Source organism: Dermacentor silvarum, chromosome 11 (assembly GCF_013339745.2).
Source record: "Dermacentor silvarum isolate Dsil-2018 chromosome 11, BIME_Dsil_1.4, whole genome shotgun sequence".
NCBI classification, from domain to species: Eukaryota; Metazoa; Arthropoda; class Arachnida; order Ixodida; family Ixodidae; genus Dermacentor; species Dermacentor silvarum.
In genome coordinates this window covers 70,169,390-70,185,915 of record NC_051164.1, presented here as the reverse complement: position 1 = coordinate 70,185,915, position 16,526 = coordinate 70,169,390, and the positions used below count along the sequence as shown (strand labels likewise).

Genomic DNA, 16,526 nt, shown 5'->3' with positions numbered 1-16,526 from the left:
TGGAAAAATGAGGTCACATGGCCTGGTCCTATGAAAGGCTCGTCAAAATCGCGACGGAAAAGTGTGGCATTACACGAGTTATAGTGGCCATATAAATTGTAGTAAACATTCACCTAAAGTTAAAATATTAAGCATAGTGGACATAGTGGACATATAAGCATGGACCATGTAAACCTGTAAATACGTCACTGGATGACCTCGAGCACTCGCTTTTACAAAGCAAGCATTGTGAAGAACGCCGGCAGCGGAGGCAAACGGTTCGTACAGCCGCGCGATTCACTGCAACTCCGAAAATTAGATCATCATCATTATCTGTCTATTTCTATGTCCACTACTGACGGCCTCTGTGAGTGATCTGCGATGACCTCTGTCTCTTAACTCTGCAACACTAGGGGCGCAGAAAAACAGCCCAGCAAGGCAGACAGCAGGCATGAAGTTAGCAGCCATCCCTGGTTGCCCTTTATCATTGCATCCACCAACGATTACCAACAATTAGATATGGCACGCGGGCCCCATAATCGTCAGCCGCGCACAGTCATTCACAGTTACGGCAGGGCTAGAGGAGAAGACGCGTGCTCTCCGTCCCATTCGCGTTTGATTACGTGACCTACAACTGACTCGAATATTGAGCGCGTGAGAAATCATGCCCATCAAGCCGCCAACCTTTTCGGCTCCCTGTTACGTGCTTTTTCCCGCACCCACAGGGTATGGGCCGCTCATGTATATGGCTTTTGGATTTAATTCGGAACATCACGGCGACGATAGCCGCGACAATTTGCCAATTTAATTGCTTTTGCCATAAAGCTAGAAACAGAAAATTGTTAGCAGAGGGTATATATATATATATATATATATATATATATATATATATATATATATATAGGTAGGTTTCGGAGAGCTGGTCGGGCCCCAGCCCCCCTCCCCCCCCCCCCCCGGAAAAATGAAAACTTTCCGCCTATGCTGCTGTTAAAAGCTGTGACTCCAGAAACAAGTTGAGGAGTATCCGTTGCCTCTTGTTCATTTATTTTAACGGTGCTTCCAGAGTTGCTTAGCACCATAGCTTATTCTCGACTGAATTCATTTGCTAGAGACATTTTGGTTAAGTGAATGCACTCCTTCATACGATATGTGTTTTTAAATTCAAGTTGCTACTGGTGCTTGGTACTAGTTCGTCGTCAGTTTAGCAAAGCGTCCTTTAGAAGGGCAGAAACGAGTGTTAGATCAAGAAGGGAGGGAGACGAGAGGATCGCATTGCCTTTTGTTCGATAGATTCAGGCCGGTCCCGGTCTCGTTTGATCATCATCATCATCATCATCATCATCATCATCAGCCTATATTTATGTCCACTGCAGGACGAAGGCCTCTCCCTGCGATCTCCAATTACCCCTGTCTTGCGCTAGCGTATTCCAACTTGCGCCTGCGAATTTCCTAACCTCATCATCCCACCTGACTTTCTGCCGTCCTCGACTGCGCTTCCCTTCTCTTGGTATCCATTCTGTAACCCTAATGGTCCACCGGTTATCCATCCTACGTATTACTTGGCCTGCCCAGCTCCATTTCTTCCGCTTAATGTCAACTAGAATATCGTCTACCCCCGTTTGTTCTCTGATCCACACCGCTCTCTTCCTGTCTCTTAACGTTACTCCTAAGATTTTTCGTTCCATTGCTCTTTGTGCGGTCCTTAACTTGTTCTCGAGCTTCTTTGTTAACCTCCAAGTTTCTGCCCCGTATGTTAGCACCGGTAGAATGCGATGATTGTACACTTTTCTTTTCAACGACAGTGGTAAGCTCCCAGTCAGGATTTGGCAATGCCTGCCGTATGCACTCCAACCCAATTTTATTCTTCTGTAAATTTCTTTCTCATGATCAGGGTCCCCTGTGAGTAATTGACCTAGATAAACATATTCCTTTACAGATTCTAGAGGCTGACGGGCGATCCTGAATTCTTGTTCCCTTGCCAGGCTATTGAACATTATCTTTGTCTTCTGCATATTCATCTTCAACCCAATTCTTGCACTTTCTCGATGAAGGTCCTCAATCATTTGTTGTAATTCCTCTCCATTGTTGCTCAATAGGACAATGTCATCTGCAAACCGAAGGTTGCTGAGGTATTCGCCATCGATCCTCACTCCTAATCCTTCCCAGTCTAAGAGCTTGAATACTTCTAAGCATGCAGTGAATAGCATTGGAGAGATTGTGTCTCCTTGCCTGACCCCTTTCTTGATAGGTATCTTTCTACTTTTCTTGTGGAGAACCAAGGTAGCTGTGGAATCCTTGTACATATTTGCCAAGATATTCACGTATGCCTCCTCCACTCCTTGATTACGCAATGCCTCTATGACTGCTGATATCTCTACTGAATCGACTCGTTTGATAAGGCATTCCAACTAGTCTTGTGAGACCAGTAAAAAAATTACACCATCTTCCCGTAGGGGAACCCTGAGTAGTATGCAAAGCAGCCATGGGGTCGACTAAAGTTCCCATTAGTTTTCAGATCAGCCTGTCGCCGCTGCCGTTTCGTGGCAGCGGCTCGAGCCCTCCTCTCCGCGGCGCTGTCCACGGCGCTGACACTGGCGTTGACGCTGGCGCTGTCCGTGGCACTCATCGCGACGTTGCGGGAGGAGAATGAGAGGAGCGGAGCGCGCGCGTCATTATACCGCGAGCTACAGTGGCGCCCCCCAGCGGAGTAAGCCGCGCCTACCGTCGCGCCTCGCCTCTAACCTAAGCTGCTTCGCATTATCGTGCGCGGAGCCGCAGGTGTTGCCATTCGTTGCGCAGTCCGGAGAGGAGAGGAGCGTCGGAGAGGACAGGAGGAATGCCGAGAGGAGAGGAGATGAGACAAGGAGAGGGGGGGGGAGGAGGATGCGCATGCGCAGTACGGGTGTGGAGAGGAGACAAGGAGAGGAGGGGGAGGAGGATGCGCATGCGCAGTGCGGGTGTGGACGCCGCACGGCGGATGGATGGAGGGAAGGAGTGACATAGCCCCGACCATAAGATGCTTCGCATCTAAAAAGGCAAAGCTTGCACAGGCCGCGCAAAGCTCGAGACACAGCGAATCTGGCCGATCTATTGCGTCATAACCAAGAGATACCTGGCATAACCAAGCTCAACTCAGGCATAGCCAAGGCCGAACCTAGCTGCTACCAAGTTCAACCTAGATTCGGGAGCTCTAGCGCGGACTCCGCCTCTTGTATAGATTGGAAGATCCGAAGACGAAGAAGATGGCTATATACGCTTGCTCTCTTATGCAGGCTGCTTTCTTAAAAAGTGTCCTCGCCTCCTGTTTTTGGTATTCTCGAGCGATAATTTTCGGAGGTACCTTCCCTTGCTTGACCAGCGCTGAACGCGTCGGCGCCTACGAGCGACAGCGTTCCTGGCATGCCAAAAACGCAGGCAGGGAGGAGCCGTGTCTGTGTCGTGCGAAGCGAGCGCGCACCTGCGCCGGCGGTTCTCGTACAGCAGCAAGCCTCGCGTCACAATGCGCCAACCGTGGGAACGATCTAGTTGCGGGAGAAGACGACGCTCGAGCCAATGTTGATGATGATAGTTTCGTGAAACGTGTACTTTTTACGACTGGCTTAAACAGCTTGGCTGTTAAAATGAAAAATAGAATGGGCCACAACACTAGTCATGCAAGAAAAGGCACCAGTGGTCTTTTGGCAATATACGGCTCATCAGGTACAAGCTGCTAACAGTCTTCTGGCGCGCAGAAAAAAAACCTTAGGGCCGCACAGCCTGATTCCTCGAGCCGTCTCTAATACAGTCTAGGGGCCGTTGAGGCAGCTGCGAGCACTCGATCTGATTTCGCGGCACGGCACTGTAGTTCTGTCAGACGCTGCGACTAAATAATTTGAATGCATAATTACTGACATCGCGGATTTGACGCAAGGGACACCTGCGGGGAATAAGGCCTCAAATGTTGCAATTTCTTTTATTCAAACTTCCTGCAAAACAAGCTGCTAGTAATGTTAGTCTTTCTGTGCAACGATTTAAAATAATAAAACAAAGAAAATCTTTTTATACGAGAACGTGACGCATCATTTTTGAAAATGCCACATGCTCTTTACGGCGTATGTTTTCAATGCACACGATAACAAATGTACAAAATATTTTGCATACGTACAAGCTATTGCACCTGAGGCACTCATCTGAGTCATCTGCTTTGCCGTTGCGCACACTTGGAAACAGCTTCCTTGCAATTCTAGCCAACATAAAACGCGCTGGCAAGAAGGGCCAGCTATAATGAAGTGTCATTTGCCCGGACCTCAGACTCGCCCCTGCAGTTTCGCTGAAGGATCAAGCCTACCAAAGCGGTTCTCGATCTCCCTGGCGACAGCCAGGCATAGCCTGTCGTTTCCCCTCTTCGCCACCACCTGGACACACAGGGGCAATCTCTCCGCTGACCACATTACGGGGCACACCGTGACGGGCACCTTGAATAAGTTGAACAGTGCTGTCATGCCCGGCGAATCCAGGAATAGCAAGTCCTGATTCTGGAACGGGGCAGCGCTGGTGGCCGCGGGCAGGACGAGCACTCCGTTGTCCCCCAGCGTCTCCTCGAACCGGTCGCGGGCGATGTCTAAGGAGGCCACGTAGTCGGCAGCCTGCTGCTTCGAACCGAAGCGGAAAAGCGGCGCCATGCTGATCGTGGCCAACGCTGCAAGTGTATGCCGGCCAGCTCCCACCAGGTGGCGGAGCAGTTCGACTAACGTGCTGAAGCCGCCGGGCCGGAACATCTCGGGCAAAGGCTTGGGCTCCTTGGCGGCGGCCACCTTGAACCACATAACCATGCCCAATCGCATCTCGGGTAGGTGCAGCCGATGCGCTTCTAGTCCGTGCGCCCCGCTTAGGTACTGGGTCACCTGCGTAGAGTACAAAGACAACAAACGTTGTGAAAATAATGTCACCTACTTTGATGAATTATAGAAAGAAAAGAGAAGTCAGGCTGTAAGAGCGGCACAAAGTTGGGGTATACAAAAAGCATTTACAGCCCACGGCACACTTCTCCAGAGTGCGCGAGCGGGGTACGGAAGCGAGGAGATGTGCAGTCTCATGCATGTCGCCGGGTCTAGAAAAATACCCTTTTAAGCAAGCGGTGCGCGGGTGGGGGGCCCCTGCTAGTCACGTCCTTTGCCTAACTGGTCTTCGAAGACAGCCTTTTGAGTTGGTGGTATGTCGCGCGACGGTAGATTACAGTGTCGCCTTGTGTTTTGGCGATTTCCCAGATCGCTGCGATAAAGTGTCGCTGATAAAATGGAGCAGCGAAAGCCTCTTACAAAGCGAGAAGCTGGAACAGACGCGACCAGCCCATCTTGTAACGCATACTTATTGCAAGTTGTTTCGAAACGGTCGCGGACGGTATGGACGGTTCACGCATTACATTCAGAGCAGTGCAATGAGTGAACGCGGCTTCGTCGAAAGCACTAAATCTACGGACTATAACACCTCATCAGTATACTTCCGCGAAGGTGAGTAAAGGTTACCTCAGTGGCAAGGCATAGAGACTGTCGCTCTTTGTGCATCCTGTGTAAGAGCTATACCTAAATTAAATTTAAATTAAATTATGGGGTTTTACGTGCCAAAACCACCATCTGATTATGAGACACGCCGTAGTGGGGGACTCCGGATTAACTTGGACCACCTGGAGTTCTTTAACGTGCACCTAAAATCTAAGTACACGGGTGCTTTCTGCATTTCGCCGCCATCGAAATGCGGCCGCCGTGGCCGGGATTCGATCCCGCGACCTCGTGCTGAGCAGCCCAACACCATCACCACTGAGCAACCACGGTGGGTAGAGCTATACCTCTGTTGTCTTCGGAAATTTCGCGAAAGTACAGCGGATGCACATACACGAGTCCTGTTATTCTCTCCATGCACAGTTCGTCACATGAATTGAAAATGACTGTGCAACAAACTAATTCCCGTGTTGGTCTTGCGGTAACCAGTTCAGCTTATAAGATTTGGAAGTTCTGCGATCCGAACCGCAAGAAAGCCGGCAGGATGCACCATAAAACAAATTTACCTCTGCAGTAGTACGAACAATGTGTATCGCGTGTCTTCCCCTCCGCAATAGTGTGTATTGATCAAAGCGGAAGTTGTTTTAATTCTAGGCTAAACTGAAGCAAGGTGAATGTGTGAGCTAGTTGTTGGTTTATCATGTCGAAGAAGTAGCGAAGAAGGGACATAAGATTAACTGAGAATGAATAATACTTATTATAGTATAGTGTACACAATTTGGTCCATCACTGCTCACGGTACGAGTGTCTTCTTTTGTTTCGATGCAAAGACGAAGGAACAGACAGGCCGCAAAGAAAATTCACGAACTTAGTTTGATAGATAGACATGGCGAGCAACATGTCAGCCCTCGATCCTATATATTTCTCCTTAAGAAGAAAAATCACGTTCTCTCTGTCTTCGTCTCTAAATAGACGGTGTTTCAGCAAAAACTTTCGATTTTTTTTAATTGCCTATGGCAGATAGCACAATTCTAGTCCACGAGCTGGTCTACTGAAAGAGGCGGATATTACTTACATAAAAAATTGAAATGCGTAATTGATTATTTACCAAAAGTTTACTAAATAATTTTTAACTAATTACTTTATCGCACATATTGCGATTCACAATTCTAGCGGGTAAGACTGCAAGGCATATCCACTTGCAAAGAATTGTGTAGATGGCACCATTTACGAGATATATATGCGCTGTCATACTTGCGCTAAAAATGCACTGCAGTTCCACTTACTTTCTTAACAAAATGTCGTTCTATGCATTGAAGCACACAAGTACTTAACTGGTTCAGGAATTAATATCTCGAAACTTACTCATCTCCACGCAGCCCGGTGTCATTATCTATGCTATGAAACTTGATCCGACCAGTATAAACGACAGCGCTGCGGACGGCGGCACAGGGTGAATTGATGACGCAAGCTAACTACTGCGAGTGGCGGAGCCAGGTGCGCTGTTGATGTTCCGATCATTGTAAGTGGTTATCGCTCTTTAGAGCCTTATCCATCCACGTCGAACCATTATGAACCGTGATCAGCCCTGCTCCGGCGGCGGCGGCGCGAAAGCGATCTGCGACGGGGACAGAGTGCACCGAGCACTGATCGCTTCGCATGCGCTGTGTCCTCGCCGCTTAGTTCGCGTTGAAGCGAGGTGGTAGCACGAAGGTCAATTCGCTTGCTGGAGCCGGCCCTATCTTGAACGCTATCATCTTGCGTAATGGACGGACGGACAGTTTTCTTCATTGGGTAGGCATAGAAATGCTTATGCATTTAAAAAATACTGAAATGCTGGCAAAATCTTTGCTTTGTACGTTTCCAAGCAGGTCACTAAGAGAATTTAAAATTGAGAAAACATTCGTGCCAATGGCAGTTCATTGACCGGTGGAACTGTTTCACTGTTCATCGACAACGTACTTGCATTGGCCGTGCAGCGCTAAGTCTCGCTGGTATTCTTCACCCGTGCTTCTTGCGACTTCGTTGACGGTGGTGCGCGTTTCCATTAAGAATTTCCCGGTTGATCTTCATGGGCGAATTTCACGGTGGTGATTCGGCGGTGTCACGTGTACTCGGCGGTAGCGAGATCCCTGCAACGTGTGCCGGCATCGCGCCGCGCGGAGTCGTTTGAGATACAAGTCTGCGTCAACAACTTGTGCTTATTATTTAGATACAGAAACAGTAATGCGGCTAGGCTAGAATGTAAAAAAAACTATCGAAAGATGATCAACAAAACGAACCGGCTACTTAACACGAGCTTCACTTAGTAACTGGGCTTACGCTTGTCTGCGGAACGCACCTCACAAGTGTGCGGTCTCGGTTGTCCCAAACTGCGGTAACATCGCGTACATGCCCCTCTCATGGAGGCCCGCGCCTTTCCTGCAGCTGCCACCACAGAACAAGCAGTCGGCCACCAGAACAAAGGATAACTCGCAGCCGCGAACTTCAACCATCCTTGCTACAAAGGTTTGTCATCTACTACTGCCCCCGAGCGCGCTTTCGAAAGCGTCCGCTAAGTGTCCATCAGTGGCCCCTCTATAGGCGACACCCTACGCCTATATTCGAGATGTTGAATAAATATTTGCCAGCGGCTTCCCAACAACCTTTAATTCATTCATCACCCCATCAAAATCAACCTTACCATTTTCACTGTACGAAAATTATCATGACGTGAGAAAGTCAGCGTTTGCTCAAAATGTTAATCCGATTAGCATTCTTCGAATACTTCGGGCACTTTCTAGTAGCTATCTGTCAGTGCCTCCAATCATTTGCCCGCCAAATTGGGCGACTGGGTAGTCCATGGTCCAACGAGTACAGCATCAGGCTGCTACGCTGAGGGCACCGGGTTCAAAACCAACCGTCGGACCAACTTGAATCACAGGGCTTGTGCGACTCTCCAATGAACCTATTTCACGCCAGCGTGGGTCACTCACTGGTCATGCGCCTCTTTTCAACGAACCTCTTTGACACCAGCGTTTGTCAATGAGCATGTGGCACGGCGTATGTGGCAGTAGGTACGTGCCGCTCATCGATGAGTCTTTGACGCCAACATTCGGTCACTAGTTATGTGTCGCTCTTCAAGGACAACAAATGTTCTTTAAGAATTAACCGGTGCTAGGCGGAATCAAACCCACAGCATATGTAATCAGGATATCTTGTCTGAATATATATTTACATACGCGCCACCCGCATGCATGACGGTGCTGCCGCCATATTTCGCTTGCAGCGTGTCCATAGGGTGATGGAGGAGCACGGCTGCATGCAGCCCTCATAGATAACGCGTTTCGGTAGTGGCGACACGGTGTGTCGATCGCTACATCGCTTCAGTGCTAATCGCATTCACATCGATGTTCAGCTTGAGATGAGCTCCGCCGTAATTTTTTTTCTTCGCTCCGACGGCGTTCTCATTGTGCTGCACATATCAACGAGATTCGCGGATTCACTGAGCAAATGCACAATGTCATGTGCCAAGATTCCTCATATTCCTCGTAGAGTACCCGCTAACCGGGCGTGTCTTGCATGTGTTGTTTGCCAATGAATGACGGTGTTTAACGTACACGTTCCTGCTAAATGAATGCTTCAGATTGCAGGGGAACTTTTTGAAGTTCACCAGAATTTTTCAAGATTTCGTCCAGTACCACTTGAGTTTCTCAGTTTTCCACTTGAACCGGTAAGAACGTCTATCACTTGGCCTAGTGGAGTCCTGGATTGAGAACACCACCCACTCGGCCTGAAGAGCAACGACTTCGATGGTCCAAATAAATGTTCGCTCTCTCTTGGTAGTTTTAAAACGTGTCGAAGAATCAAGATTAGGGGGGGGGGGGGGGTACAACCACGGAAGCACAGTCTGTAGACAATATGCACGCCGTACGCGCACACGGGAACACGTAGTGGCTAGCAGACATCGCTAGGCATCATCTACACTATGCGTGGTTCACTCGGTCTCCGCTAGGCAGTCATTCGGCTCGATGTCACGCCAAATACCCTCAAAACAGAACACTCATGTCCTTTTGTTTCTGGTGACATGTTCAAAGTTTCTGCGTGGAGAACTTATAAAAGCACATACCCGTCTAACTGCCCGGCGAGCCTCAGTGGTCACACGGCTGATGTAAACGCTTCCTTCTGTTTCCATGTAATACAGCTTAAGCGTCTTCAGATTGACCTGCAGAAAAAAATATCGTTTGCGTTTTATTGGTGTAAAGATCTTTCATTTATTATGCAAGATACGCTGGTGACACAATATTGCATTCGTGTTATATAAAAACTATGCACGTTAACCCTCATCAGTAATTACTAGGAAATGTATAGAAATGCACTGCCGTTGATTTAGCAAGTTCTCAGTGTCGGTGTCCTCCTTTTCTTGAAATCGTGGACTGAACTTTCCTACCTTGCCTTATGATCTGCATTTTGTAGGCTGCCTCTATAAGTTGAGTTAAACTAGAAGTTTGGAGAAATTAGTTGCCGGAAGGACAAGAAAGCTACCTACGCTAATATCGCACTGATTCCCCGACTTATAAAATAAAGCACTTTTGGTGAGTCATTCATGAAATAATTCCTTTTTTTTTCGATACGGAATCTTACCTTTCTTTCTTTTGTCTCATATACATAAATATTCGCGCTCGATCAGCACTTTTTCAAAGCTTTGAGTAGGCGTCTAGGGGGGTGAAGAAATTACCTTGCCGAAAAAAAAAGAAAATTGCATTATTTTTTTACTCATAGTAGTTTTGAAGGGATACTGATGGGTCAAGTTTGTTTTGTTTTTTCCCTATCGACAAGTTTGGCTCATTTGCGTTTTGCACTCATCCCGCAAAGATAACAATAAATTCAAGCAGAAATAAAAAGTTATCCACTCTTATTCGTGTTCGATCAGAGTTCTTTCATTGCTTTAGATTGGCCTGCTTGTTTTATAGTACTCTCACAATAAATATTTCTATTCCTTAAACACTGACAACTGCATGCATTTCTTGCACGAAGCGACCCTGTGTATTTCTCGCTTTGCTCACTGTTGTGTCCATTGTGTGCATACGAACGGCGGCTCGTTCACTCGCTCTACGACAGCACCCCATACATCTACACACCTTTTCATTTAGTCTAAGCCCATGGGTGGCACTTCCCGCCAGGACGTTGAGCATCAGCGGCAAATCATCCGCGAACCTTGCCATGGGACCCACGCAGTTGAACTGCTCCAGATTTTCTCCAACATCTGGCAGTAGTCCAGTGTTGGGCACCACTCCTGAGGTTAGCGTGAGAAGGGCAGAGTTCAACATAACAATAGTAGCGCCATCATCGCGTCCATCTAAAGACATTTTGGGAAATGTAAAACATTCCTTCTAACAGCGAAAGCGGGATTGGAGCAAGCTCGGGGCCATTTGCGAGCAGGAGAAAAAATTACGTAATGTGCAAAGGAGAAAGGACTGGTGACGAAAGAAGTTGTGGATATGCCCAGAGTCCAAACCCAGAGTCCAAACCCACAGTCCAAACCCACAGTCCAAACACTCCGCATATTAGGTGTCTCCATGCAAAATAGTGGTCGCAATAACCACACTGTAAACGCACTGAAACAAACTGCCTACAGCGTAGCTCGCATGATTAATAGAGTTGCCAGTCGCAGACATGGCATGAAGGAAGAAGACTTATTACGCTTGACTCAGGCCCTTATCGTCAGTAGAGTCACGTACGCGACACCTTATTTGAACTTAACATCAACAGAAAAAGCCCAAATAAATGTGTTACTGCGGAAAGCGTACAAACAAGCCCTCGGCCTTCCTCCAGGCACCGGAACAACGAAACTTCTATCCCTGGGCATCCACAACACATTAGAAGAACTAATTGAAGCACACCGACATGCGCAAATCACGCGCCTCAACCTCACTAGAACAGGCAGAGCAACACTTCGAAGGTTGCAATACCCCGTGGCGACAACCAACAATCAAGAAGTACTCCGCAAGACCCTACACGAGCAAATAATGGTGGCGCCTGTTCCGCGTAATATGCACCCGGAATATCACTTGGGCAGGAGAAAAGCACGAGCGATAACAATGGAAAGGAGATACGGCACTCTCTCCACTGCTCGCTGGACAGATGCGGCCATGTACCCGAATGGAGAGGGCATGGTAATCAGCGTGGCTGGACACAGACAGCAAGAACTGGTATCCGCCTCCGTTCGTACGCAGAACGTCGCCGCAGCCGAAGAGGCCGCTATTGCCCTCGCCATCTCGGCATCGAGACAAAACGAAGAACTATATATTCTTACAGACTGTCAATCAGCATGTCGAGCCTACGCGAACGGCCATCTACATAAAATCGCATGCGATATTCTACATCGCCTCAACGAAATACCCCGCACCACGATAATTTGGACACCGGGACATGAAGGCGTCAGCGGAAACCATCGTGCACACACGATAGCCCGAGGTCACTGCAACCGGGCACTGCAAGACACGCCAGAAGACCCAAGTCCAGACACACTACAAACTTACTACGATATACTGCAGCACTACCGCCTTTCGAGAAGAACGATGCCGCCACCCCACCCATCCCTCACCAGAGCTGAAGCCACGACCTGGAGGCAACTCCAGACCAACACCTATCCTCACCTCACGCTCCTTCACGCGATGTACCCCACCCTTTATCAGCCCCTTTGTCCTTTCTGTACAGAGCGAGCTACCCTCTACCACACCACAAGGGCATGCCAAAATATCCCCAATAACTCCCCAAATCGAAACGCAACGCACGAGCAGTGGGAGATGGTGCTGACCAGCTCGGCACTGGAGGATCAGCGAAAGCTTATCGCCAGAGCCGAAAGTGCTGCCACCGCCGCTGGGGCCCTGGACTGAAGGCTCCACCCACCACGGAGATCGACGCTTCTCCGTGCGTCATCAAAATAAAGTTTTGTCTCTCTCTCTCTCTCTCTGTGGATATGTTGCTGATTATCAACCCTTTGGCAAACGAAAGCTGTATTCGCATTCGGTGTCACTTTAATTGTAACCCTCTTGGGCCACAAACGCTTGCGAAAATCTCAACACGCTGGCGTTCTTGCCCACACGCCCCGTCAAAATGTCGCAGGTGAGGTTTGGAATTGAACATGCCACTTCGCACTCCCGAGGATGGTGTCATGGTCAATTTGCTATCACGGTGGGAAGATCAAAAGAGATGACTGTGTTCATAAATTGCAAAAGATCGATTTGTAGTTTTTTACCGGCTGTAGGCTTGTGGCCGAAGACCCCACAGTAGGCGGCTGGTATTCGCACACTTCCGCCGATATCTGTGCCTAGGCTAATCAGTGAGCCAGCTGCAGCCAGGAGGCTTCCCTCTCCACCTGCGATTTGTGAGAAAAAAAAGCGGGCAAGTTTGCGCTCGGTCGTGCAAAGCTTAGGCACAGCGAAAGTGTCAATCCTCAAGTCTTACTGGCTGCTACTGCTAGGTATTAACTTCGTTGCTGCTAGGTATTAACTTGGTTTAACTTAACTACGCATGTAGTTAAGTTATTCTCGAGCGATCATTTTCGGAGGGACCTTTCCTTTCGCGACATTTCGCGTGACTGCAGCGCTGGACGCGTCGGCGCCTACAAGTGACAGCGTTCCTGGCATGCCACAAACGTAGGCAGGCAGGCAGGCAGGCAGGCAGGAGCCGTGTCTGTGTCGGGCGAAGCGAGCGCGCACCTGCGCCGGCGGTTACTAGGAAACGCGAGGTGACGTCATCGCTACTGCTTCGGAGCAAGCGCGGCTAGGCAACGCGGGTGGCGTCGGCAGCAGCTCTGCGCGTTGCCTCGTTGATGCTGCTACAATTTCTTTCTCTCGCTATCTCACACTCATTTTCTTTTTCCCTCTCCCAAGCATTACGCGCACCATCTCCTTAACGTCCCATGTCAAGGCAACATGTGCACGACTCGGAGAGGAGGCGAGGCCCACGCCGCTCCGCGAGGTGGTTGTTAGGCAATGCAGTGACGTCATAGCTCGGCGAGGTTTCGCGACAGCAGACGCCACTTTTTACAGTTAGCTAGAACGGCTTCGCTGTTAAAAATTGTAAGTTAGCTACGGGATTAGCTCGGGGACGCAGTCTCAGTGGGGTCTTCTGCGTGCTGCAGAGGGTGTATGGGGGGGCTATATTGTACATAAATGACGTAACCAAGTACACAACTTACGTTTCTTACGCATCAAAGGTGTTTACATGCCTAGCTTATACGGCATCTAGTAAGGGGTTTACGATCGAATGTTGCAGTCGTGCTCGCGCCCCATTCATAGTGGGCCGTGTGTTTTGAAGAGGGTGTTTGGGCAATAGGGTAGAACGCAGTGGCGTCCAACCGGAGCAAGCGTGAACCGTATATGTGCAATTATAAGCCTTTAGCTCCTAATTAGCAGTGGTTTGAGTTCGATGGATTATACTAATATGGCAGAGTGAGCTATCTCAAACGCTATAGCCGTATACTCGTTATACGACAGAGCATCAGGCGCGCACTTAAGATTTTCCCCTGTTGTTTTAAATGCAACAACGGGAAGGTAGAATCAGAGCAGGTTGGTTGTAACATTGTCAGTTCAGAAATAAGAGTGTAATGCGTAAAATGACAATAAAGTTTTTTGTGTACTGCAAATGAAGCGCAGAAAGCAGAGACAGACGAATGGAACAACATATGCGCAAACTTCAACAAATGATTTACTTGAAACAGGGCACGCGTATATATTTACACACAAGTGACACTGAAGTGGCTTTGATGTCATGCGTGGACTAACCAACATTTCAAAAATATTACTTTATTTTCGACAGATGTGAAAAAGATTCTCACACACTGAGGCTATCCGAAGTTTTTAGATATCGTCTCTCATTTTCTGGCCGATCGCACCTGTTGCTCCTATTAACTTCAGGTACTCAAACGACTGGGCACAAGTCGGCGCACTCGAAGCTCGTAAAACGAAGTGTTGTTAGGTTGTGCTTTGGTAATGCCCTGAAGAAATGCTGATGCCACTGCATTAATGACAGTTTGTTCACGCAATCTGATCGTCTCTCGGATGCAGGTTTACCCTATGCACAACCGAATGTTTGCTAAAACAAGCGCTTTCTCATGAGCCCGCTAATGCTATGAGCGCTCCTAGGGCCAAAGAACAAATTGCGGTTGTGCCATACCTGCACAAAATTTCACCCGGCTTGAAGAAGGTATACCAAAACGCTCAAGCCTAAACGTAGTGTTTTCCCCCCCTTGCAAATTATCTAGGCTGTGCAATATCAGCAAGCCATGTAGTAGCAATAGGCAAGAGTGCAGCAAATGGCCCACAATTAGCTATGTGACCCGTAAATAGAACTTAGTATACCAAATCCCTCTCTCTTGTGGCGAATGCTACGCATGGTAGTCTAGTTACAGCCTAAACGATGGGCTCAGAGACATAACAACAACGTAAAAAAATGAGCGAGATGGTTAGCTAGCATTGCACTGCCGCACGTTTAAGGGATGTCCGCCATTTCAGAGTTGTGCCGCTCTGACAAGAAATAAAGACGCTCTAACTAGACTAATATTTCAATTTGCAAGAATTCATAGTCTTGGTTCTCAGTGTGTGAGCATCCCCTCCATATCTTTGTAAAAAAAAGAGTTACCTGTTTTAAATGCTGATAAGTCCGCGCATGGCACCTAAACCACTTGAGTGGCACGTGTGTGACTGTACCGGGTGTTTGACGTAACTTGAACCACAGGAGCATCTACCGGGTGGGCAGTGGTGAGCTTGACCTCCCCCCCCCCCTCCCTTCTGAGAGCGAAGGGGGGGGGAGAGTCAAGTGCCTCCCTACCCCCCAGTAGATACGCCTATAGTTCAAGTTACGTCAAATATCCTGCATGCTCCCTCCCTGTTGCAAATCAATCATTTGTTGAAGTTCGCGCATGTGCTGTACCTTTCGTCTGTCCTTGTATTTTGCATTTCGCTTACAGTATATGTCGTGCCAACAAGGCCGACTTTTTACCCGTTTATTTTGTCTAGTCCCGATGTCCTTATTGCAGTATCCGTCATTGACGTTGCGCGGCAGGTATCTTTACGAAGCTTCATGTCTGACATAAAACTTAGATTGATCTATATACCTAAAAAGACATCTAGAAATCACCGACGGATGAATTAACGAGAACTTCAGTAACGTGCATAGAATCATCTCGTCAGCAGAAACACGCGCCATTGCCGTAGTCAAATAAGATCACTGCTGACGGTTAACACAAAACGTCAATCTTGAGCTCAGGGCTTGATAAAACACTTAATACCCGGATTAGCACAGCATATCAGGAGAAGGCGCGACGTTTTCTAAGTATTCCTCAAAGTGGGAACTGCGCTGTTGGCGGCCAAAGGCTTCGTCGAGTCCTCTTTTTTTCCCGAGGGATGAACGGATGCTGACGAAGTACGCACCGCTGCTTCCGCCGGGGCTTCGGCGCGTGTCGTGTGGGTTCCGCGTGCAGCCGTCCACCAGGTTCTGAGAGTCGCCCCACATGCACAGCTCTGGTACGTTGGTCAGCGCCAATGGAAAGGCTCCGGCTGCCCGCAGCAACGCCACGCTCGGGGCGTCCTCCTCGGCTCGCCGTCCGTGCCAGAAAAGGGAGCCCGCGTCCTGTCGCAAACCTGCGAGGCGAACACATTTTAACAGCGAAGCTGTCTAACCTGGGCGTTTGCCGTCAGTTGTACGCTTGAAAAACCTCACCGAGCGATGACGTCACGTGCGTGGCATTGCTAGGCGATGCACGTGACGTCATTGCTCGGCGAGGTTACCACCCTCTCCAGGTTACCCTCGCCACAGCCAAGCATTGCGGAGCCTCCCAGCGACCACCCTCGCCACATGCGCGCGCCGCAACAGCCCAGCACCACCTAAACTCTAGTCTAGGTGGTGTTGAACAGCCGCGCCGCAACTGCGGATGTGACGTCATTTCACAGGATAAAAGCTCCGTGTCACCGCGGCGAGGCGACAGAGCGCCTCGCACACCAGCACCGAGAGCATCGCCGTGATTGGTGACACAGCCGAAGAAGATCGTCACTCCCGAGGAAGAGGAAGCGTGCCGCTACCAGA

General features: G+C 48.9%; 1 protein-coding gene across 1 annotated transcript; it reads right to left on the bottom strand.

The window, feature by feature from the left end:
• Positions 1-3,917: 3,917 nt before the first annotated feature.
• LOC119432659 (fatty-acid amide hydrolase 2) lies at positions 3,918-16,267 on the bottom strand. The gene is made up of 6 exons (XM_037699816.2): positions 16,232-16,267; positions 15,875-16,118; positions 12,697-12,816; positions 10,577-10,731; positions 9,565-9,660; positions 3,918-4,862 (listed from the first exon to the last, which is right to left on the bottom strand). The coding sequence occupies exons 1-6, from the start codon at positions 16,265-16,267 to the stop codon at positions 4,266-4,268; spliced, it is 1,248 nt and encodes a 415-aa protein (XP_037555744.1). The 3' UTR covers positions 3,918-4,265.
• Between the last annotated feature and the right edge of the window lie 259 nt (positions 16,268-16,526).